The sequence below is a fragment of the Papio anubis genome, chromosome 2 (assembly GCF_008728515.1).
Source record: "Papio anubis isolate 15944 chromosome 2, Panubis1.0, whole genome shotgun sequence".
In the NCBI taxonomy this organism is placed as follows: domain Eukaryota; kingdom Metazoa; phylum Chordata; class Mammalia; order Primates; family Cercopithecidae; genus Papio; species Papio anubis.
In genome coordinates this window covers 61807883-61832973 of record NC_044977.1, presented here as the reverse complement: position 1 = coordinate 61832973, position 25091 = coordinate 61807883, and the positions used below count along the sequence as shown (strand labels likewise).

The following is a 25091-nucleotide window of genomic DNA, read 5'->3' as shown; positions in this document are numbered from 1 at the left end:
AAAACCCCAGAAGTTTAGCCCTAGTTCTGCCACTTGCTACCAAAGTGACCTTCAGCAGGGTAGCCTCTCCAGCTTCTATGTCCTGCATTATAAAATAGGGAGATGGACTGAATAAATTAACACATGTGAAGTGCTTAGCACAGTGCTGGTACATAGGTGCTCAATAAATATTACTTATTGTAATTACGATTAGGATGAAATGCATTGTGTCAACAAATTCATCAAGATAATTTCCCTTTCATCAAAGCGAGGCCAAAGTTGGAGTGCTATCAGAATTCCCAAAATGCAGAGTGATAAACTCAGGTCAGGAGAAATAAACACACACCAAATATTCCAGATACTGAGGAAGAGAAATGGAAGTTCCTGCCCTTCAAGGATTTAAGTTCTAATAAGTTAGAACTTGGACAGGAACATTTAGACAAGAACGGCCTGAAGAAGCTAACTTCATTCCCAATGGCTTGTCTGGATGGAGACTGACAAGGTCAAGAGCTGGCAGAGCTTCCTGCTTTCACAGCCCCCAGCCCCTTTGCCTGAGCTTGGCCCATCCTCCAGCCTCAGTTTCCCTGGCTGGAGTAATAACCACCAGGGCCATGGAACATCTCGAAAAGAACCCAGGTGTGGAGCCAGTCCTCTGGGTGGGTTCCAAACCCAGGTGTCCCACTTACTATCTGTGTAGCTTCCAGCAGTTCCTTCAGCTGTCTGCATCTGTTTTCTCACCTGGGTGATTAGGAAGTCATGTATGTGATGATAAATAAGATGATGTAGGTGAATATGTCCTGCACAGGGGCTGGCCCCCTGACAGAGTCCCTCCCTCCCCCAAGCTGCCATCCCACCATGAGGCAGAATGTATGCCTAGAAGGGTAGTGCAGACACCAATAGAGGTGACTGTGCCTGAAAGCGCTGTGGGAACTCCCTGCTCCTGGCAGTTGGAGATGAAATCTGAAAGGTCCCTGTTAACCCTCCTTCAGGCCAGTGGGATGACCACTGGGGTGAGGCAGTCCTGCTCCGCTGGTGGGAACAAATGGGGCTGCCAGGTGGGATCTAACCAGGCTGGACAAAAGGAAGCAGTGTGACCAAGCCATCTGTCTACACAGGAAAACCAGAACCACAATAAGCTGTGTTAGTCTTAAGTCAGCCTAAGTGGGTCTTTCATGTTGTTACTGGGTCAACTCTTGTTCCTTTTAAGCAATTTTTGCTACGGTATAGACCCGCAGGCTCCCATCTCAAACCTCACAAGAGTTTTGCAAGATTATTTTGGAAGGCCTGGGGATAGCTCATGTGGACCCTTCTACAACATTTCCCTTTCATCTTTCTCCTTGTTTCACCATAGTGTGAGAATTTAACAAGAAAAAGTTGCTGAAGGAGAGGGATGGGATAAGGAGAGACATAGAGAAGGGATCAGAGCTCCAGGTAGGAGTCAGAGTCCAAGGAATCAGGTTGGAGCTGCGGGACCTTGGCACAATGCAGGCAAACTAGAAAATGAAGATGTATTTGATGGTCCCAAAGGTGACTCCAGTTTTTGATTCCAGGTGCCCAGGACAAAGGTACGAAGTCACCTCATACATCAGCCCATGAATGTCAAGTCAAAAGGAAAAGGCACAGGAGTTTCTCTGGGGTGGCCTTCCTTCCAGCCCATATTCCCATAGGCCACCCTGATACCCTATCTCAACCCATTTTCATTAAGTCCTAACAGATTCTAGGCTGTGTCACAGGACTCTGAGACACCCACCCCACCAGCTCAAACTCTTGAGAGGAAAGCAAAGGCCAAGATTTCCTATGAGCAACACATCTCTATGTTTAAGGAGCTGCTGGGGGCAGCAGGTGCTCCTGTCTGCTGTGACCTCGTGACTGAGTGATCTGAAAACTGTGCTGAGTCTTCTTCAACTCCCCTGGGTGTAGGTGCCATACATCTCAAGACTAAAGAAAGCTTTAAAAAAATACTTTTTTTTTTTTTTTTTTTTTTTTTTTTGGAGACGGAGTCTTGCTCTGTCGCCCAGGCTGGAGTGCAGTGGCCGGATCTCAGCTCACTGCAAGCTCCGCCTCCCGGGTTCCCGCCATTCTCCTGTCTCAGCCTCCAGAGTAGCTGGGACTACAGGCGCCCGCCACCTCGCCCGGCTAGTTTTTTTGTATTTTTTAGTAGAGACGGGGTTTCACCGTGATAGCCAGGATGGTCTCGATCTCCTTTAATGGAACCCAGTAGCATCATTGCATAGATCCTGGCCATCAAATTTTGCCTTCAGTGAGGTCAAAGCAAAACCCCATCGTTTCTTTGAAGGGCAATTGCGGTGATTGTGGTCTGTCACAGAAGAAGCAGGTCTCAGAACCACTGATCCTGACCAAAGACACAGCCAGAAATAAGAGCAGGGTAGACCCACATAACTCTCTTTTTCCGTAAGCAAGGACATGACCATGGGAAAATTTATTTTCATCATTCCTTGTTTCACACTTGGCATTTGAGCTTCATGGATGGAGGAAAGAAGAGAAGGTGATGGACTTGAGAAAACACACAGCTTCATGAAGACCAGGGTCAGGAAACAAAAAGTTTCGATAAACAGGAGACAGCAAAGATAACAAAGGAACAGAAGAATCGGAAGTTAAGAAAGTTTAAAAAGGAGAAAGACATGTGAAAATTGGGAAGTTAGCTCTTAAGATAAGACAGAGAAGCCAGCTGACATAGGGCAGTTGATAACGAGTACTGATAAAGCGAAACTGCTACTTCCATAAAAAAAAAATTCCCGCCCAGCTCAGTGGCATGTGCCTATAGGCCCAACTACTCAGGAGGCTAAGGCAGGAGGATTGCTTGAGCCCAGGAGTTTGAGACCAGCGTGGGCAACATAGTGAGACCCCTCATCTCTTAAAAAAAACATTCTGAATCAAATTGTAGGTCTCATTCAGTTTTTGAGAAATCTTCCAAAGGAGAAGTCACTATATCAAAAAGACGCCTAAGGTGCATGTTTATCATAGCACAATTCACAATTGCAAAGATACAGAATCCCCCTAAGTACCTATCAACTGATGAGTGGATAAAGAAAACATGGTAAATATACACCATGAAATACTACTCAGTTGTACAAAAAGAATGCAATAATGTCTTTTGCAGCAACTTGGATTGAATTAGAGGCCATTACCCTAAGGAAAGTAACTCAGGAACGAAAAACCAAATACCACATGTTCTCACTCATAAATGGGAGCTAAGTTTTGGGTACACAGAAGCATACAGAGTGGTGTAATGAACACTGGAGACTCAGAAGGGGAGAAGGTGGGAGGAGCATGAGGGATAAAAAATTACCTATTGGGTATGATACAAACTATTCAGCTGATGGGTACAATAAAAGCCCAGACTTAACCACTATACAAGTCATCCATGTAACCAAAAACCACTTGTACCCCTAAAGCTGTTGAAATAAAACAATTATTTTTAATTAAAAAAATTCCATGCTCTGGAAATTCTAGGACAGGAGAGCCAATCAGGCACTGTTCAGAGCAAGCAAAGAGCACTCACTTGCTGATTATACCCTCTCCCTGCTGTCCCCTGTGCCCCTTGGCTGGCCAGGGACCTTACCAACAGAGCTGGACAGCACCCCCTTCCTCTCCCAGCTCCCCTTATCTCATCAATCAAAACTTACCCTGTGTCTCATTTTTTTAATGAAATAACCTTGGGCTATAATGGGTTAATTAGTTAATCAAATCTATTCTAATTCACTAATTGGCTCATATGTCATCTATTTGAGAAAATCGTATAAATAGCCACTTCTTGGCTGTTTGCAACTGCTGAGTCATTTAGTATCTCAGGACCTCCATTTTCTTACTTTAAAATAACGGTGGGGGGGGAATTAATGTCTAAGAAAGGGGTGATATTTGAGTTGAGTCTTGGTGTAAAATGGAATGGAAGGGCTGCAGCGTGCTATTTTTAAGATAAGGCAAAAGAGGAGAGAGCGTGTTCAAAGGAAATGAATGTAGCAGCAAAATCGCCTGATAGACTTCTAGCTGAGCATAATTATTGCTGCATCCTCAAGGGATAAAAAAGAGCCATGCAAAATGTCCCAGAGGGGCTTGGACTTCCTGTTATGTTTATTAATCATCTTGATGAAAATGGAAAGTCTACATTGATTAAATTCACTAATGATCCTAAACTGAGTGAGGAGTAAATTCCAGAAAGGATGGATTTATAAGGTGAGTAGTAATATTAATCAGCTCATCTTCATGAAAAGGGTGGCAGTAAATGAAATGGGATTTGCTATAGATAATGGCAACGAGGTACACCTGGGGGGAAACGATAATGAGTCCAGATTCAAACTAGGAAGGTATTATTTAGGAAATAATAATGGTGAGAGAGCTCTAAAGTGGAGAGTGAATAATAAATTAAAAACAAGCTTAAAATAAGCACTCATTATGGATCACAATTTCACTCTCAGCACTTTTGCAGTGGGGTGGTACAGAGAAGGTGAACGTGAATGGCAGAGATGGAAGCAGGTTTGTAGTGCAGCACTTATATTTTACTGGTGAGGACGCTGAGGCCCAGAGAGGTTAGGTATAGACCGACCAGGTCAGGGTGGAAAAACCCTGTCACGCTGGTCACCACTCTGTCCCCTGCAGTGGTGGCAGGAGATCACGATTCCTTCTGACAATCTAAATTTAGCCTCAGAATCCTCAATGCTGCACTCTAAGCAGTCTCTCATTACTTTGCTCACAAAATATTATCTCGTGTCATCTCTAGCTTACATCATAGAGCTAGACGTTGGCAGAGCCGTGGCTAAAAACCTAGATGTCCTGAATGTCTAGTGCTTCTGTTTCACCCTGTACGTTCTAAATTCTCAGCAGGCAACAGTGACTATAACTTCAAAAGTCAAAGACTCAGAAAGCATAACTCACTTCTTATCCAGGGTTCTGACCTTGGTGCCCATCATCTTGGTTTAAGTTTCCTTAGACAGCATTTAAAAATCTCCCAAATTGAATATAGAGAGAGAGAGGTGTTGGGAAGACACTTAGAAATAGCAATAGTCTTGAGCCAGTGAGTTTTGTGCCCCTGGGGAGTCACAGAAAGCATTTTTAAAAAGAAGTCTATTGAATTCAAGTAACAAAAATTAAACTTCCACCTTAGGCATTTGACAAAATTAATGACCTTGTTAAAAATTCCCTGAGACTGATGAATGCTTCTCATATTTGTTTCCCTCCTGGGGAACAGAGTGAATTTTCCCTGTGCAAATGGAGCCATGTTGAGGAAAGTCCTGTGTGTGCTGGTTAGTTAGGTGAGGGTGTCAACCTAGGGAGGAGGGGAGGGAGGGGAAGATTGGTCTCAACAGAATTGTGAAGCAGGTGAGTTTGGCCCATTCTCACTTCCTTTTAGTGTCCTTTCAGTTCCCTCTCCCTAGGAAGGCTCATGATGCTCCTGTAAGTCTCTCTGATTGATGCGACGGCTACTCCTCTAAGGCTGAGCTGGTTGTGTGTTGCACAACTTTAGGGGACGCTGTTCTCCTTTGGGAACTCGCTAACTTAGCATGACCAGCCCCCTGGCAGATTCAGAACAGTTCTCCATTTATTAGGCCTTTCCTTATCTTTCCCAGTCTTCAATGGAAACCTATCTTCTATGTGTCAGATCAGAGTCATTTCCACATGGGCTAATGGGTCACTGCCCAAGACTTTCCTGAAGACCCACCCCATAGCTTAAGCAAATGAATTAAATAGTAGAACATTTTGGCATGTGCCTGAACGAAATCTCTCCCATGTATACTCTTCCAATGGTTAATGAATACCTCATAGGATTCATGAGAGATAGCATCCACACGCTTGATCACCCATAATCACAAAGGTTGGCTACCAAGATCTTTTTCTCTTTTTTTTTGTTTTGTTTTGTTTTGTTTTGTTTGAGATGGAGAGTCTTGCTCTGTTGCCCAGGCTGGAGTGCAGTGGCGTGATCTTGGCTCACTGCAGCCTCCACCTCCTGGGTTCAAGTGATTCTCCTGCCTCCCGAGTAGCTGGGATTACAGGTGCGCACCACCACGCCCAGCTAATTTTTTGTATTTTTAGTAGAGACAGGGTTTCACCATGTTAGCCAGGATGGTGTCGATCTCCTGACCTCATGATCCGCCCTTCTCGGCCTCCCAAAGTGCTGGGATTACAGGCGTGAGACACCACACCCATCCCCTAGATCTCTTAAATAAGACTTCAATCTACCCAGCACTTTAAAGCTTGCAGAATCCTGTCCCACCATGCCAGAGTGTCCAGAGATCAAGTGAGATCAAGTCAGTTAATCTGGGGTCAGAGCCCCATCCCTGCCACTTGTTGGCCATGCAGAACAGAGTTAAGCCAATTGTCTAAACTTTCCAAACAAGTTTTTTGATAGGACTAAGATAATGTATTTACCATAGTGCTTGGCAATAAATAAATAAATAAATAAATATTAAAAAACACATGTAATCTGCTATCCCTGCAGTTGTTTTTATTTCAGATACCCTGTGGGGCAGGAAAGCTGGATGTTATCTCCTTTATCTTGAGAACCCTAGCAAACAGAGAGAAATGATTTGTCTGGCGATACACAATCAATCCTTGTCAAGGCTGAATGTTAAACCTGGGCTTTCTATGTAAGGCTCCAGTCTTCTTCCCACCATCTCATGCTCTTATAGACCTAGTGCAACAGTTGATGACATGTGTGTGCCTCCCCAGGCTGCATGGTTTATCATACACATGAGACACACTGGTTGCTTTTTAACTGTTTCCTTCTCTCATACAATGCCTATGCTGACTTGCCGGAAACACCTGAGTAATAGCCAGAGTATGAATTTTCTTTTCTTTTCTTTCTTTTTTTTTTTTTTGAGATGGAGTCTCGCTCCGTCGCCCAGGCTGGAGTACAGTGGCATGATGGGCTCACTGCAAGCTCCGCCTCCTGGGTTCACACCATTCTCCTGCCTCAGCCTCCTGAATTTCTGGGACTACAGGCGCCCGCTACCGCGCCCACCACCACGCCCGGCTAATTTTTTTTTTTAGTAGAGACGGGGTGTCACAGTATTACTGAGGATGGTCTCAATCTTCTGACCTCGTGATCTGCCCACCTCGGCCTCCCAAAGTGCTGGGATTACAGGTGTGAGCCATTGCACCCGGCTAACACAGGGTATGAATTTTCTGTCTTCAAGGTGCAAGTCCACATGTCCTGGGTGTGGAATTGACATCTGTGTCAGGGTAAGACTGGAAATGTGCCCCTTCATCCATAGCTGCCGTTGGATATATTATCCTTCATGGATCTCACTGACAGAGAAGGTGCCCATCTTACTAGCCAAGCAAACTAGTCCATTTGGTCCTAACATAAACAGTTGCAGAGCTAACACAGGAGCCCGGTGATGCATGGACCTTTTCATACTCTATATCTGTTAGGCTGAAGGCTCAGGGACAGATCCAGATTTTGTGGGCCCCTGTAGATTATTCAATTTTGTAATCTTCTTTTTTTTAAAAAAGTATAAAGTCAAAATTAGATACGGGAAAATTACAGAGATGGAGAACAGACTAGTCGTTGCCAGGGTTCAGGGATAGAAGAGAGGAGAGAGAGATGGGTGTGTTTATAAAAGGGTAACAGGTGATGATGAAACTGCTCTGTATTTGACTGTGGTGATGGGTACATGAATTTAAACATGTGCTAAAATTGCATAGAACCAAACACACACATACAAATGAGGACATATGGCTGGGCACAGTGGCTCATGCCTGTAATCCCAGCACTTTGGGAGGCTGAGGCCACTGGATCACCTGAAGTCAGGAGTTCAAGACCAGCCTGACCAACGTGGTGAAATCCTGTGTCTACTAAAAATACGAAAATTAGCCAAGTGTGATGGCATGTGCCTGTAGTCCCAGCTACACGGGAGGCTGAGACAGGAGAATCACTTGAACCCAGGAGGCAGAGGTAGCAGTGAGCTGAGATTGCACCACTGCACTCCCACCTGGGTGACAGAGCAAGACTCTGTCCAAAAAGAAACAAACAAATGAGGACATATAAAATTGATGAAATCAGTAAGATCTGGATTACCAACACCAATATGCTATTCCACTATTGTACTATAGTTCTATAAGATGTTACCCTTGAGGAAAACTGGATGAAAGAGACACAGGATCTCTATTATTTCTTCCCACAGCATGTGAGTCTAAGTATTTCAAAATAAAAAGTTTAATTTAAAACATGGATAAAACTAGAAACAAGATTTGGGAAAAAAAAAAAAAAATAGGCACCGGGTCTAGGAGGGTTGGTGCTAATGACAAGGTTGGACACTTAAACTTCACTTGGCTTCATTTCCTGATTGGAAAGGCAGTAGACCAATAGAAAATGAATCACAATAGAGATATGAAACCATTTTAAGACCCACAAATGAAAGTGTACACTTCTGGGATTACCTTCTTTGATCACAAGGAAGGCTGCCAATGTAAAATAAACATAAGCTACTTACCCACATAAATAGGTTGGCTCCACTCACTCCAGAGCCCCGCCTCTCTGCACATGGAGCTCACTGCTGCTCTCACTTGAACATCATACTTAGAAAGATCATCAATTATTGAGATGAATGCATTGGTCATCATTTTTTCTATCTAAGTGGGGAAAAATAGCATTATAAGAATCTCTAAACACCTAATTTAGTTCTGCCAATTATCAGAATGGGAGGTCCTATATAGGTCATGTGACTCACTGTTCAGCAAGCCATTTAAAATCAACAGGGCACATATCAATTCGTTTACACTAGGCGCTTCAGTGTTGCTGTGTTGGCAGTCACCCTTCAGGCAAACGCTATCTTGTAACCCAAATATATGAAATGGTCAACAGTCAAGATCCAGGTGATCCTATCCAGGCCCAGCAGACGTTTCCAGACTGAAAGACTGGAGTGGCCTCTGCCAGGATGCATTATTCCCTCACCTTGTCCCTCCATAATCTATGGTCACATTACTAAATAATATCACACAAACACTAGATTGTCTCGTGTTGAAGCAGTTTTCTCATGAATGAGCCCTTCTTCTTTTTCTTTCTGCTGATCACGGTCGCCACCATCCAGCTAGTCCCCTGTGCCAGAGATGTGTTCCTGACACTTGTATCTTGAATACCCCCTGGAGGTGTTTCTCCCTTTTTTACTCCAGCCCTGTGTCCATTGCCTATTTTAGCTCTTATTATCTTTTGCTTGGACTGTTGCAGTAGCCACTAACTGATATCCATATGTCCATGTGGCCCCTCCCCACTCACATCCGGTTTTCACGCTGCTACCAAAATTCTTCTTCTACTCTGCAAATGTGGACATATTTCTCTCTTGTGTGAAATTCTTCAGTGGCATCCATTGCCCGTAGTCATGGTTTTTAACACAGAAGCCATTTCTTTATTTAAAAAAAAAAATCTTATAGAGCCACTCGGGGAGAAGTCACAGTGTCAGATACAGAGTCATGAGTTCAGTGTTGGTCTTATATCCAGGCATCCAGGCAGACTGAATTACTTGCCACTTGACTGAAAGAACCACACTCTCTCAAGCATAAAGTTACTCCTTTTCCTAGACTGGTGCAGGTCAGGAACTATTTATTACTGGCCTGTGATGGGCTAAATACAGATAAAATTATGACTACAATTTGGAAGTTTTGGTAGCAATTTGACATCGCCATGACATCCAAACACATGATCAGTGAACTGATACTTTACATGTCTTTGGCTATATTTAATTTTTGCTAGCAAATCATTTTTATGTATTTGACAAAAGCACCAATCGATGGTAGATTAGATATTATAAAAAGACACGCACTCACAGCCCTTCAGTGTAAGTATTTTGGGAAGCTCTGGCTAAGAAAGTCCTTCTCATGTTTTCTCACCAGACCAGTTTCTCTTCATCCTTGCAGATTCCGTTCAGTTCCTCTCTGCATAGCAGACTCTGTGCCCACACCCCCATCTCTAGCTGCACTGGCTTTTCCTGTGGGAGAGCAACCCCAAGGCTGGGCAAATATGTCACAAGATTGGGTCACTCCATGGCAGAAACAGTCTTATTTCTCACAAAGAAGCCAATTTGTAAATATTTGTTGAATCTAATGGAATTGGCTTTGTCTACTCTCTATAAGACATGAGTTGGAATCCTGTTTTTTTCCCTAGCTTTGTGACTGTGGGAGAGTTACTTCATCTCTTTTGCCTCACTTTCCTATAAAATGGGAATGATAATTACATCATAGAATTATTGTGAGGGTGGAATATACACATAATAAAGTTTGACACATAATTGATGCTCAAGAAATGTTGATTGACTTTCTTCTCAGTTCCTTTCCCTTTGAAATTTTTGTCTATTAGTACTAATGAGTTTTTTTAAATTGTGGTAAAATACATATAATGAAATTTACCATCTTAATCCCTTTTAAGTGTACAGCTTTGCGATATTAAATACTTTCATATTGTCGTGTCACCAATGTTCAACAGTCTTTTAATCTTGCAAAAGTGAAACTCTGTACCCATTAAACAATAGCTCTCCATCCGCCCTCCAACCAATTCCTGGTAACCACCATCCTACTCTGTTTCTAAGAATTTTACAATTTAACCTCCTAAAGTAGAATCAGACAGTATTTGTCCTTTTGTGACTGACTTATTTTGCTTAGCATAATGTCCTCAAGGTTCCTCCGTGATGCAGCATGTGTCAGAATTTCCTTTCTTTTAATGCTGGATAATATCCTATTGTATGTATATACTGCATTTTGCTCATCCATTCATTTAATGGGCACATGGGTTGCTTCCAGCTTTTGGCTGTTGTGAATAATGCTGCTATGGACATGGGTGTACAAACATCTCTTTGAATCCTTGTTTTCAATTCTTTTGTATATATAACCAGAAATGGAATTGTTGGATCATATGGGAATTCTATTTCTAATTGTTTGAGAATTCATCATACCGTTTTTACAGTAGCTGCATCACTTTAGATTTTTTTTTTTTTTTTTTTTTTTTTGGAGATGAAGTATCGCTCTGTCCCCCAGGTTGGAGTGCAGTGGCACAATCTCGGCTTACTGTAACCTCCGCCTCCCTGGTTGAAGCGATTCTCCTGCCTCAGCCCCCACCCCCAAGTAGCTGGGATTATAGGCATGCGCCATCATGTTGGCTAATTTTTGTGGGGTTTTTTTGTTTGTTTTGTTTTGTTTTGTTTTTTGAGACAGAGTCTCGCTCTGTCGCCCAGGCTGGAGTGCAGTGGCCAGATCTCAGCTCACTGCAAGCTCCGCCTCCCAGGTTTACGCCATTCTCCTGCCTCAGCCTCCCGAGTAGCTGGGACTACAGGCGCCCACCACCTCGCCCGGCTAGTTTTTTTTGTATTTTTTAGTAGAGATGGGGTTTCACCATGTTGGTCAGGCTGGTCTTGAACTCCTCATCTCAGGTGATCCACCCACAGTGGCCTCCCAAAGTGCTAGGATTACAGGCATGAGTCACTGCACCCATCTATCATTTTAGATTTTAACCAACACTAGTACCAATGAGTCTGTTTCTAATCCTTTGTATTAGTTTCAACCAAAAGTATGTTCTTTCAAACAAAAGGCCAGTAAGATTTGGTTTATACCTATAATACCTGGGTAGATGTAAGTTAACTTTGACCTTGTTAGTACCAAGCTGTAACTTGGTTGCAGTCACTGAAGATAATTTTTTAAATGTTTCTAAAATAAATGTCTGTCATCAAATATTGGAATGATCTGAGTAATTACCTGCAAATATCCGTTCCTTGCATTGTGTATTTTTACTTCATAATCAAAGCAATGGATTGGAAAGGCAGACACTGGTTTCTCCCATTGGATAGAGAGACGAGTTCCTTCAATCTCTGCTGTGACATTCAGTGGCGGATTTATTTGATCTAAGGGAATGAAAGATCAGTGATTTTTTTTTTTTAGAATCAGTGATCAGAGCTGATAACTCCAATCCACCCACACTTCTCAAGGCATTTCTAAGATATGCTTTTTTCAAATATTTACCATCAGGTCTTAATCAACTGATCTCCAAGCCACAGGAAGCCAGTGGCCTCCTGTAATACTCTTGTCTAATAGTGCTGAAGAAGAAGAGACCCTTTCTGGAAACTACAAGGATTACTACTCCAAATGGAGTCAAATGCTTGAATCTCTTCCCCACTCAGCTCATTGCAAGACTCACCCACCATCTCCCTTTACTACTCAAGTTGTACCAGGCCCAGAATAAACCTGACCACTGAGAGAACGTTTCCCTGGACCTTCCACCAAGCCTTGCCTCTTCCCAGTAGGTATGTGGCCCTGAGCAAATCACTTCCCCTTTCTGAGATTCAGTTTTCAATTTTAATTTCATTTTGTTTACTGCATCTTTTGTTTTTTGTTTGTTTGGGGGATGGAGCAGGAAGCTTCAGTTGTCTTTTGCATCAAAAAAGAATGGATTAGGGCCGGGCTTGGTGTCTCACACCTGTAATCCCAGCACTTTGGGAGGCTGAGGCAGGCGGATTACGAGGTCGGGAGATCGAAACCATCCTGGCTAACACGGTGAAACCCTGACTCTACTAAAAATACAAAAAACTAGCTGGGCATGGTGGCAGGCACCTGCAGTCCCAGCTACTCAGGAGGCTGAGGCAGGAAAATGGCGTGAGTCCGGGAGGCGGAGATTGCAGTGGGCCGATATCATGCCACTGCACTCCAGCCTAGGGGACAGAGTGAGACTCTGTCTCAAAAAAAAAAAAAGAAGAATGGATTGGTCTTCACTTAGGACTCTAATGTCCTTTCCCCTGAGATCTCACTTGATTGTCTTATGGTCCAGTGAGGTGAGGGGAAAATTAATTCTTAATGAGTGTCCTTGTCTTAGGTAATGTGACTTAGATCTCACAATTAATAGGGACAAGCTAAGAGTGGGGTCGACTGGCTTCAGAGCCTCCTGTTCCCTAAGGAGAAAATTCTTAACCAAGAAAGTACTTATTTATTTTAGTAATCCTAGGAATTAGCCTCAATAAAATGAAAATCATAAAAGAAAATGAATTCCTGTGGTCTGTACTAGATTATATCCATTTTCATATTAATATCATTGTTTCTAGGTCTTCCTCAGCATCTTTTATTGCCTATTTTCATGAAAGTGACATTTTTAGTTCACCTAAGAAATATACTACTGAGAGAATTGCATAACCTCTTTAGTAAGGGCTATGATTCTTGACACAAAGTTATATTCCATTGGAAAATAGATATGTCACAGCCAAATCATACTCTCTAAATAATATTGTAGTGTATTTATTAAACCTTTATGCCAGGCACTGTTCTAAGCACTTTATCATTAGTAACACAATTCTCATGAAAACCGCACAGGAAGTATTGATTCCTCTCCATTGTTTCAGATAAGAAGATTAGGCACAAAGGAATGATCAGCTTGTCCAAGGTCACTCAGTCAGCGGTGGAGCCAGGATCCAAATCCAGGCAATCTGGCCCCACAGCCCATAATAACCACCCACCATTGAAATCTGGAATCTCCGTAACTCAGTATGCCATGTGAGAGCGCCTGGTGAGTTTCACGAATAGAACTATCTGGGATGAGGGAGAGTGTCTTCTCTATTGAGAACTGAGCAGATGAAACCATGAATATAATTTTTAGAGCTGAGAATTGCACACTGAGAGATATTCGAGCTGCAAAACATCCAGGAGATGGGCCAGAACAGTGAGAAATGCAGAGAGAGAGAGATTAGCCTGGAGAAGAAGGGTTTCTGGATGGGAAACCTGCTGCCTGTGAACAGCTAAGAGAGGCCATTTGTTAGGGAAAGGCCTCAAACCGGCTGGGGTGACACTAGTCCATCACAGGACCCAGGGGCAGAAATTTCACAAAACCTGTCAGAACTCATGAAAAATTAAATGGTCTCTTTTAAGCAGCTAGTTCACTTTTCCTGGTGCAGTGATTCTCAACTGGGGGAAATTTTACCCCCTGAGGGGCATTTGGCAAAGTCTGAGACTTTTTAAAAAATCACAGCTCAGGGGCAGAGGGGCATACTGCTGGCATCTAGTGTGTAGAGGCCCCTCTGCTGCTCAATATCCTACAATGCCCAGGACAGCCCTCCATAACACAGCTATCCAGCAAAAATCATTGGTGGCGTTGAGCTGGAGAACCCTGCCCCAGTGGTTTTCAAACGTGGGCCTGATGCTTACTTAGCATCAGAAAAGTAGTAGAACTAGGTGATCTTCTCCAGTGCTGAGGTTCTGAGATTCAGTTATTTCAGCTTTGGGTTAAGTCGATCTTACCAATGGCATGAAGGGCAAACAGCTGATCAAAGGGCTTGATGGCAGAGTGCTTGCTGGAGCCGTTAACAAGCACCGCAAGCCGGTCACGCCCTCTGCTGTGGATAAAAGTCCTGGGAAACCAGCATGCGATATTTCTCCCTGTTGAGTCTTTGCTGTATTCTTGGCATTCTTCAGTCCAAGAGCCATACCTAAATTGGAACACTCATGAGTTTTATGAGGTTGCAGGAAACAACCATTTGCCTAAGTAAAAATAGGTACAGTACTAACCTATAGTAGAGAAAATACTGCGTGTCTTCAGGGGCATCTGTGCCAACAAGCCAGGTGCAGTGAAGGGAAACTTGGTATGGCCTTAAATGTGAATAATTATCTGCTGTAGTGTTTGTGGTGCAAGTTAAATTCACAACTGAGGTTCCGGGAGACCCTAGGTAGTCAAAAATAAAAAGAACAAAACATTGCCATGGCAAACTCTGAATTTCATGCTTCTTTTGGAACTATAATGATGTAAACATCTTATTCACCACCAAAAAATAATCATCTTCACATTTTTTTCCCCTTGAGACAGAGCCTCACTCTGTCACCCAGGCTGCAGTGCAGTGGTGTGATCTTGGCTCACTGCAACCTCTGCCTCCTGGGTTGGAGCGATTCTGATGCCTCAGCCGCCCAAGTAGCTGGAATGACAGGTGTGCACCATCACACTTGGCTAATTTTTGTATTTTTGGTAGAGATGGGGTTTCACCATGTTGGCCAGGCTGGTCTTGAACTCCTGACCTCAAGTGATCTACCCGCCTCAGCCTCCTAAAATGCTGAAATTACAGGCATGAGCCACCATGCCCAGCCATCATCACATATTTCTAGAAACCTACTAACTACAAAAGGCCAACTTACTGGAGATATGGAATTAGAATTATAAAATCCCCATTTCTGATATTAAACAGCTTCCCAGCTATTTTATTTGGGGCTTGGGGGTGATGTTTGTGCAATAAATGTGACAAAGTTCAAGAGAAGTACAATATATTGTCGTTTAGAGGTTGATGTCCAGCAACTTTGGTGCTCTAATGCCACATTTGTTAATAACTAGCTGTGAGACATTGACCCCCACTTTTCTGGGCTCTGTATTTTCAACTGTAAAGGAGAGGGTTGGTATAGGAAGGTCTTGAGTATCCCTTTCCATTCTAGAATTGTGTGATTCATTAGGTTGTATCCAAATGCTTCATGAATTACATAGGTTGCTGCTCAGAAGAAATGAGTTTTGACAACACTGCAAGATAATACCACTACTTTGCAGACTTGATGCACATTAGCATGTTAAAGTCCTCTTTAATATACTAGGACTTTAAGAAAACCTTGAATTGGCCAGGCACGGTGCTCATGCCTGTAATCCTAGCACTCTGGGAAGCCAAGGCTGGTGGATATCTCTTGAGCCCAGGAGTTTGAGACCAGCCTAGGCAACATGGTGAAACCTTGTCTTTACAAAAAATATAAAAATTAGCCAGGCGTGGTGGCATGCACCTGTAGTCCCAGCACTTTGGGAGGCTGAGGCGGGCAGATTGCTTGAGCTCAGAAGTTTGAAACAAGCCTGGGTAACATGGCGAAACCCCAACTCTACAAAACATACAAAAATTAGCCAGGTGTGGTGGCATGTGCCTGTAGTTCCAGCTACTTGGGAGGTTGAGGTGGGAGGATCACTTGAGCTGGGGAGGTCGAGGCTGCAATGAACCAAGATCATGCCACTACACTCCAGCCTGGGCAACAGAGTGAGACCCTGTCTCAAAAAACCAAAAGAAAACCTTCAGATTTTTTTTTTTTTCTGAGACGGAGTCTCGCTCTCTTGCCCGGGCTGGAGTGCAGTGGCCAGATCTCAGCTCACTCAGATTGTATTTTATTATTATTATTACTTGGAAACAGAGTCATTCTGTTGCCCAGGCTACAGTGCAGTGGCATGATCTCAGCTCACTGCAACCTCCCCCTCCCGGGTTCAAGCAGTTCTCCTGCCTCAGCCTCCCGAGTGCTTGGGATTACAGGCACGTGCCACCACACTCAGCTAATTTTTGTATTTTTAGTAGAGACTGGGTTTCACCACGTTGGCCAGGCTGGTCTCGATCTCTTGGCCTCAAGCCATCCACCTACCTCGGCCTCCCAAAGTGCTGGGATTACAAGTGTGAGCCACCGCACCTAGCCAAGATTTTAAATGCAAACTTATTTATGTTTGCTTCATTAAGTCTTTCTCAAATTATGTGACTAGAAAGGCTTGTTTTCATTTCAACCTCTCATTGCTGTATTAACTGTTGGTCTTTAAAATACACTGTGGGAAACACTGGTCTTGTTGGTGGTTGCTCAGAGAAGGAAACAAGCTCTTGCACCCAGACCAGAAAGGACGGCATCCAAGTGGGAGCCTTGAGAGATAGAAGGGAGTCTTTTGGTCGTAGCTTAAGTCAGCTGTAGATCATTTTTATCACTGTTAGCCAGTGTCTTTCAAGAAGCAGAGGGAGAAGATGATGAGCCTCTTATTACCTGTAGAGAAGTTAAAGATGGATTTCTTCTTTATATTTGTGCTTTTGCACAGATAAAAGATATATCTGTACTTTTGCTTTTGCACAGATAAAAAGAAGAAATATCTCGAAGCAAATTGACTTATTCAGTTCATGTATATATTCATATATTAGGTTGATGCAAAAGTAATTGTGATTTTGGTCATTACTTTGGCACCAACCTAATATATATTTGTCCATGCACCAAATGACCAGAAAGTCCATGCCCAAGTACAGTTTAGAGATCTATAGAGACTCTTTGTCTTATAGTTCTCATCCAAGGAATCATTTTATGTGAATTCCACTTGGTTCAAAACAGAAATAATTTTTATTAGTGTCATCCTATATTAGAGTGCTCAGAGGATAATTAGAATTGTAGAAATGTAAGCTGCAAAGTGCCTTATAGGTAAAATCCAGTTATTCATTATAGAAAGGGGAAATAGTGGTTTGATGTAAGCCACATACAATAACCCATCTCTGTGATCCTGTATCTGCCTTGGATTAGTCTCTGTACTTGGGATCAAGCCCACGCAAATTGGCTGGTATGTGGTCTAGACAAGTTATAACAAGTAAATGGGGCTAGACATGGCAGCTCATGTCTGTAATCCCAGCACTTTGGAAGGCTGAGGCAGGTGGATGGCTTGAGGCCAGAAGATCGAGACCAGCCTGGTCAACATGGTAAAACCCCATCTCAATAATAATAATAATAGTACAAAAATTAGTCCAGCATGGAGGCGTACGCCTATAATCCCAGCTACTCGGAAGGCTGTGACATGAGAACAGTTTGAACCCAGGAGGCAGAGGTTGCAGTGAGTCGAGAATACACTGCTGCACTTCAGCCTGGGCAACAGAGGGAGACTCTATCTAAAAAAAAAAAAAAAAAAAGTAAATGAGAAGATCTTTATGATTCTGTTTTAAGTTACCAACACAATTCAGAAGGCATGGTCTTTCCAGCTGGCCATATGACAGGATAATTGTTCAAAAATTACCTGTGAGCTCAACTGACCAAGGCAATTGTTATTGGGTGCACCCATATGCCCCAGGACTTGGTAGCCTGCTTCTCCTCTTTTCTCTCCCCTATTGTGTGTGTGCACTTAAGTGTGTGATCAGAAGTATTACTGATTCTAAGTATCAGAAACACCAACTTTCCACTGGAGGTCAATTCACAGATGGTGGATATTTCTGCAAGAATGTGCCAGATGGAATTCAGTTGGTTATGATAAGAAGTGGCAGCAGCCTTAGTTAGGATGTTGTTGATATGGGAGAGTACTTGACAAGAACAGGTGACTGACTAAAGGAAAGTGAGTTAGTGTTAATTTTTCTGCTTTTCCATATTTGCAAAGTCCAAAACATACAAACTGGACTTTTGGAGGCCTGCTTTACCTGGTGGGGCATGAAGTTCAGCAGAAGCCCAGCTGCTGGCCAGGAGTGAGTGGTCGTTCTGCAGGATGGTCCGCACACTTGCTGAAAATCCTTTGTGGAGGATGGTTACGCATTTGCTTTCAGTGATTCTGGTTTCATACTAAAAATAAAACCCACAAGTCTTGATGCATAAAAGAGAACTAGCCTTAAGAGAGCTATTTTAATCAAATATGCATTTTCTTCTACTTTTTAAATGACGAGTAAGATGCAATGAAATAGTTTTGCTAGGAAAAAAGTCAAAACAAAACTATTGTAATAACAACATAGTAACTTCTCAATGACACATGAACACATTATTCTTGTAAAAACAAACTAAATATTACAGTTAAACTGAAGTTCCCTTTGACCATCATCTCCCCAGAGGTCAATGTTTGACAGAAAATTATCTAGAATTCCATATTGACTGAAAAATGGTTAATATGAATCATTTCTCCCTTTGTTTGACTTTATTACACACCTAATATGTAGCAGATGCCTGAATGTAGCCCTGAGGTAAAATTGAGGCTCTGAGAAGCTAAATGACTTGTCCCAGGTTGCAAAGGTAGGAAGTGGATGAACTGGGATTCGAACTTGGTTTCCCTGACTCTCCATTCTGTCTGCTGTCTTCTTGTTTTGCTAGGCTACTGTCTCCTGTTCTGTTGGGTTGGTGATTTTAGGGGAAACAGAAAACCAGTATCCAATCCATTGTGCCTAAAAAGTTACTAAACATTCTTCGTTAAGGGAAAGAATCATCCGAAAGTTAAAATATTCTGCGATGCTGTTTAACGCTGAACAATACACCCAGCACTAGCTCACAGGCATTCTTAGAGAGACACTAGTCTACTGGTAACATAACAAAGAGCCTGTCAGTACTTTTGTTTTTTAATATAAAATTTCATTTGATAAAGAAAATGCAGTCAAAACGCATATTTATTCTCAATAAGGATATCCATTAGAATAAACACTTACATCATCTTCTTTTGGAGCGTTTATTTTCACTTGATATTCTAGATTAACATTCCTTTGCTCTTGATCAGGATTTGGTTCCCAGCGTAAAAGAACTTGAGCCAAACCAGTAACTTTAATGGTGAAATTGACAGGTGGGAGAAGTGAAACTGTTGATTCAAAGAATAAAGAAACAGCACAATGTTCAACTGGACATAGGCAGCACTTTAAAAATTTTTTGAATATTTGTTGCCCTGCAGATGCTGTCCTGGACCTGCGAGCGCCACAGACACAGTTGCTCCTGCCATGCCTGTAACACCGGGGCAAAGAGAAAGTGTCTATTTCTACCTGAGTAGCTAGGACTACAGGCGCATGCCACCACGCTGGGCTAATGGGTTATTTTTTTATTTTTTTATTTTTGGTATTTTTCATAGAGACAGGTTTTCACCATGTTGGCTAGGCTGATCTCCAACTCCTAACTTCAAATGATCTGCCCGCCTCAGCCTTCCAAAATGCTAGCAGGCAGGAGCCACCACGCCCAGCCTAGAAGAGGTTTCTTTAAAACTGTTTTTAACATCTTTTTTTACATTGCCCATGTCCAGGTGTTTACCTATAATACCTATATTTTTATTGAAATATGAACATGTTACTATATCACTATTCACCATTCACTGTAACCATAATTTTCAAACTGAGAGTCATTATCCATTAGCAGTCAATGATAACAATGTATTGGTTTGTGACCATAATTTTTCTTTTAATGATGTAGAAGAAAAATAGAATAGAAAATATCAGTGTGCATCAAACATAATAAGAGTTGTTTCATGAATCTTGTTTCCACTACATAAGGGTAGTTATATATTTGTATGCGTGCTGGTACATAACGTAAAAATGTATTTACCTCTTATTATGAGTCACAGACAAAAATATTTGCAAGCAAACTTATTTAAATAGGGCTTTACAGAAAGAAAATATTTCTTCCCCCTTCATGAGCCACTCTCTGACTTTGCTTTCAAAATAAAAGCTTTTGCTTAATTGCAAAATCAATATCTGTTTATTGAAGAAATTTTGGAAAACACAGATAAGCAAAAAGAAGAAGATAAATTTTTAAAAATAATTGTACCACTAAGAATGGCATTAACATATGATATATTCGTTATTTTTTTCTTGGGTGTATATTTATGCAATTTTTAATTTTTTTACTACATTTAGGGCAGTATTGTGCACACAATTACAAAACCTTCTTTTATTCATTTACTAAGTTATCAGGATTTATCCATGCATCTTAACAGACTTCCCACACCTCTACATCCATGTTTACCACATGAGGATTTTTAGAGCTCTGTCTGTATTGCACTGTCCATTATGGTAGCCATTGGCAACTTGTGACTATTGAAATTTTTATTAATTAATTAATTAATTTTTGAGACAGAGTCTCACTCTGTTGCCCAGGCTGAAGGGCAGTGTTGTGCGATTTCAGCTTACTGCAACCTCTGCCTCTCAGTTCAAGCTATTCTCCTGCTTCAGCTTCCCAAGTAGCTGAGATTACAGGCATGTGCCACCACAGCTGGCTATTTTTGAATTTTTAGTAGAGTTGGGGTTTCACCATGTTAGCCAGGTGGGTCTCAAACTTCTGACTTCAAGTGATCCACCTGCCCCTGCCTCACAAAGTGCTGGGATTACAGGTGTGAGCCACAACATACGGCCTAAATTAATTTAAATTCATTACCTTAGTTGCACTGTCCATATTTCAAGGGCTCAATAGTCACATATGGCTAGTGGCTACTGCGTTGGACATTACAGAGATAGAACATTGTCATTACCATAGATAGTTCTGTTGACAATGCTAGACTGGGACCATGTGATGATTTTCCTTAAACTCTGTCATCACACCAAATACGTACATCAACAAATTTCAGGACAAAATGCAGTGGAAGTTTCTTACTGTTTGGTCATGGGGCCTTCTAACTACTCCCTTGTGTGGGAAGACATTCCAAATGCGACCACTGGCGCCAGCTTTATTCCATGGTGCCTGGACACCCACACTTTGACTTTGATTTCCCACTGTAGCATAACATTTGCATTTCAGCCAGCATTGCTTTCTTAAAATATAGCATGTTTAAAGCATCTGTCTTGAGGATAAATATTATCTCATAAAAATCCATATATAATGTTCTAATTGACAGTTTAAGAGAAAATAATGTCATCCTTTTACTAACATACTTTTAAAAGTAAACATTATTGAATTGAATAGAAGGTCCTTACTCTTGTCATCAGGAAGTAAGTCAGCTTGCAGTATCTCAGTGGCCCCCAAAAGTATCAGTAATACAGGTGCCATGATGATCATATCCTACAGAAAACAAGGGAGATACCAAAATCATCTTGCTGCTATTTTTAAGAAAAACTGAAAGCTGCTTTCTAACATAAAATGTAGTTGTTTGGCCATTTGAGAAACATTTATGGCATATTCGTGATGTGCTAGAAATACAAACATGACTAAATCTTGGACTTTGCCCTTCTGATGTAGATTCATAGCTTGAAAGACAGAGTGAAACATAAATTGATAAATGTAGACCAGTTGTAAAACTGCCCCCAATAAAGGTGTGTGTGGAGTACAACAGGAGCAGAGACTTCGGATTTGCCGTCTAAAGGGTGAACTAGAGTCCTTGAAACACACAACAGGGAAAAGACATTCCTGGTGGAACCCAAGGTATGTGCAAAACTGGAAGAGAAGGAAACAAATAGGAGGGGATTGCTTTTCGGCAAGAGACCAGAGCAGACCTTTGAACAGTAGAAGTTGTAGGATAGTCAATAAAAGAAACAAACAACATTACCATTTTCACTATGAGGATTTAAAGATGAGCGAACATGACAGGAAACTTCAATCTAAAACAATTGGTAGCCTGAGAAAGAGAAACTTTGTCTCACCAATCCAGAATCAACTTGTGGTACTTTGACTTTGAAGAGTTTTTCTTTTTTCTTTTTTTTCCCCAAAAGGGAGCAGGTTACAAAAGAATTGATAGACCTGGGGAAAATAAAGACAATATTTCTATCTCCTTGAAACAATTGGGCAATGAGAAAGAATCTAGAGCTGGAAATGTGATAACTCAGGGTGAACACACACGAAAGTCTCGGCATCCTGTTCTACATGTCAAAGAGGGGAGTCGGTGATCTCTTGCTGGGAATTGCAGATGAGAAGTCTTGAGTTTTTCTTCTGTACATTTTGAAAGGCATAGTTCATCAGAACTTAGCTTTAAAGGGCAGATAACACGCATGGCTTCCCCCTATGTTGCCCTCACTTTTACACAGCAGTTCTTCCTAGTCTCTTACCACGTGCTCCCCTCAGAGATTTGGTACCAGACACATGTGGCTGTTATACATGATGGAAATCCCTTCCACGGACATTGTTCCTACCCATGAAGGAAAGGAGTCTGAAAGGTGAAATAATCTGCCAAAGATCAAACAGCTGTTAAGTAATGGAGCCTAGACCCCATCTCTGATCTTCCAACGAAGAAACCTATGCTCTGTCAACTTTATGGTACTAATTACAATGATTTATAATTTCAGCTAAAACATTTATTTAAGTGGCTTGGTATTTTCCAAATATAATTCTGGTAGAACCACAGGAGAGACCTGGGCTAAATGAATACCTCCAGGAAATAGCACAGAACACTCTTAACTTCATTGTTACTTCTTAAATTATTACTTAGGTTGCTACTATTACTGCTGAACTTATTAATGAAATTGGTAAAATGCCACAACAGCAGGAAAGGATCGGCATATAAATCACTCAATTCCTTTTCCAATAAACTTAAGTATTGTTAATCAGAACTATGCCAGTTTTTATTTTAAAATCCCGTTTATTTTTCTCTGAGGATTTCACAGTATGTAGAAATTAAAAAAAAAAAAAAAAAAAAAAAATGACCATGACAACAAAAGCAGGTACTCTATAATTTAAAAAAAAAGTTTCAACAAGTGAGAATTTTACTGAATTAAGAGAAAACACTGGTAATCTACTAAGCCTGAGAAGCAAAGATAAAAATTCCTTAAGAACAGCAACAAAGATAGCTTCCTCTTTAAGTTATGAAGGTGATTTCTTAAAATGTCAGCATTTCCTGAAATAATATTAAATATGCTCTCATTTTGCACTAATTTTCAATAGTAGGAATTCTAGGTCAGAAAAAACTGCACAATTAATTTTTTTGTGACTTTCACTGGCAAAGTAGAACTATGTTATAAGTGTACTTGTAAAAACAATAAACATCTATTTATCCTTTGCAATTAAATTGTTGAAGTAAATAATAAAACTGTTGAATATCTCAGTAGAGAGATAATTGAATATTTTATGTAAGCAGGCACTCTCCCCTAGAATTTGTCATGTATTCTGATTTTATAGCTCCTAAAAATAGAATTGTTTTTCAAATTTGATCATTCAAAAAAATTTTGATTATTAGTTTTTGGCCATAAATAAGTAGATAACTTTTTCATGTCTCATTGTTGTATTTTATATTTAAAAAGAGATGCTTTTGAACAAAATCAGTTGTCCTATAGGCAGCACAAGGTACTCAATAGGGGTCTAAATATTACCAAGAATGACAGGTTTTTTTTGTGAGTCAGATAAATTGTACATAAGGTTGAATATTACTAGAGCTTCAGGATTTGGTACCGTGTTTTCTACAATTCTGCTCACTCTCTGTGGCCTCTTAGTACTTCTTGTCTCCCTGCTAAAAAATATAAAAAACAAATCTCTTCAGGCCATTTCTTTAATCCAAAGATACACTATTATATACACGTCAACTGGGTCATATTTCACTATAAAATAATAGAGCAACTTCATTAGCTTAAATAGATATATATCAACAATATGTTCAACTCATTCTTCTCATGGCTACCAATTAAAATCTAGCAGAAAACCATTAAATTGTTAAAATAAGATGCAAACTAAGCAGAATGAAGCAACTATAGGTTGTTTATCACCAGGAATACATGCTCAATCTCTAAGAAAAATCATGATCTACTTGCTCATATAACATTTCATCGAGTCAATCTAAAATTCCTTAAGTGCTCTCTAAAAATCTAGTTTCTGATAGGTGTAACATTTTTTGAAACTTTGGAGAAAACAACCACAACCTCCTTCTCTATAGGTGTTTCTAGAAATTTTGACAATTAGCAGTGGATTTCCCCGGTGTTCTTGAGAACTGATCAAATTCTACTGAAGTTCAGACTTACAAATATTTTCCCCTCTTCTTTTCCAAACTTATTTTTCTGCCTGGGACATTTGTTTCATAACCAAAGTTATACTGGCACCCCTGTTTTTAAAACCTTTTTGAGTCAACTGTGGTGACACCTAATTCCAGACTCAACCTTAGTGGCAGAAATTGTAAAGCAACTGAGAGGATTCATGCTCTGTTAGGCCTTTAAATATAAAGAGTTTACTTTCTCTTTAATCCTGTACAGTATAATCAGCAATAAAAGTTATCTCTTGGGGGATGAAGAATAAATAAACCAAGGTATAAACTGCAAAAGACATGTTTACCTAGGTATATTGCATTACCCCCCAATGAAAAACTGCACATTCATGTCTAAATATATAAATGAATAATAAGGACCACTTATGCATGTAATTTTTTTTTTTTTTTACTACTACTGTACTTTTGATTAAATTTCTGAAATAGTCCTAAAATATAACTCATGAGTTCAGGTTGTGGCTATAATCATGAAACTCTCTGTCAGTCCATGTGGAAATGGTGTTGCCACCTTGAGTATTTGGAAAAATAGAAAAAGGAGTTTGCTACAAATATCCCAATGGTTAAATATTTCCTGCCAATTGCACACGGTGCAATTTGTCATCCCACATCCATGCTCCTGGGCATACCTGTCTACAGACGATCCTCTTGTTCCAATCGGTACTCAACAGTAGATGGCGAGGACTGTGTCTGTCGTGTCTATGCTCATGGCTGCAACCCCAGCATCTAGCACAGTGTCAGGCACAGGACCGATGCTCAGTGTGCCTGGCCC

At 41.1% G+C, this 25091-nt stretch overlaps 1 protein-coding gene across 1 annotated transcript in view; it reads right to left on the bottom strand.

Moving 5' to 3' along the window:
• Positions 1 to 22962, bottom strand: part of IL5RA (interleukin 5 receptor subunit alpha) — a 38439-nt gene extending 15477 nt beyond the window's left edge. The window contains exons 1-8 of the mRNA XM_021934226.2: positions 22002 to 22962; positions 21339 to 21423; positions 19098 to 19243; positions 18111 to 18249; positions 14467 to 14620; positions 14200 to 14387; positions 11677 to 11822; positions 8430 to 8568 (exon numbers count right to left, since the gene is read on the bottom strand). Of these exons, the coding sequence (XP_021789918.1) occupies positions 8430 to 8568; positions 11677 to 11822; positions 14200 to 14387; positions 14467 to 14620; positions 18111 to 18249; positions 19098 to 19243; positions 21339 to 21423; positions 22002 to 22211 (1207 nt within the window). The 5' untranslated portion in view covers positions 22212 to 22962. The remainder of the gene's footprint in view (positions 1 to 8429; positions 8569 to 11676; positions 11823 to 14199; positions 14388 to 14466; positions 14621 to 18110; positions 18250 to 19097; positions 19244 to 21338; positions 21424 to 22001) is intronic.
• Positions 22963 to 25091: the final 2129 nt, after the last annotated feature.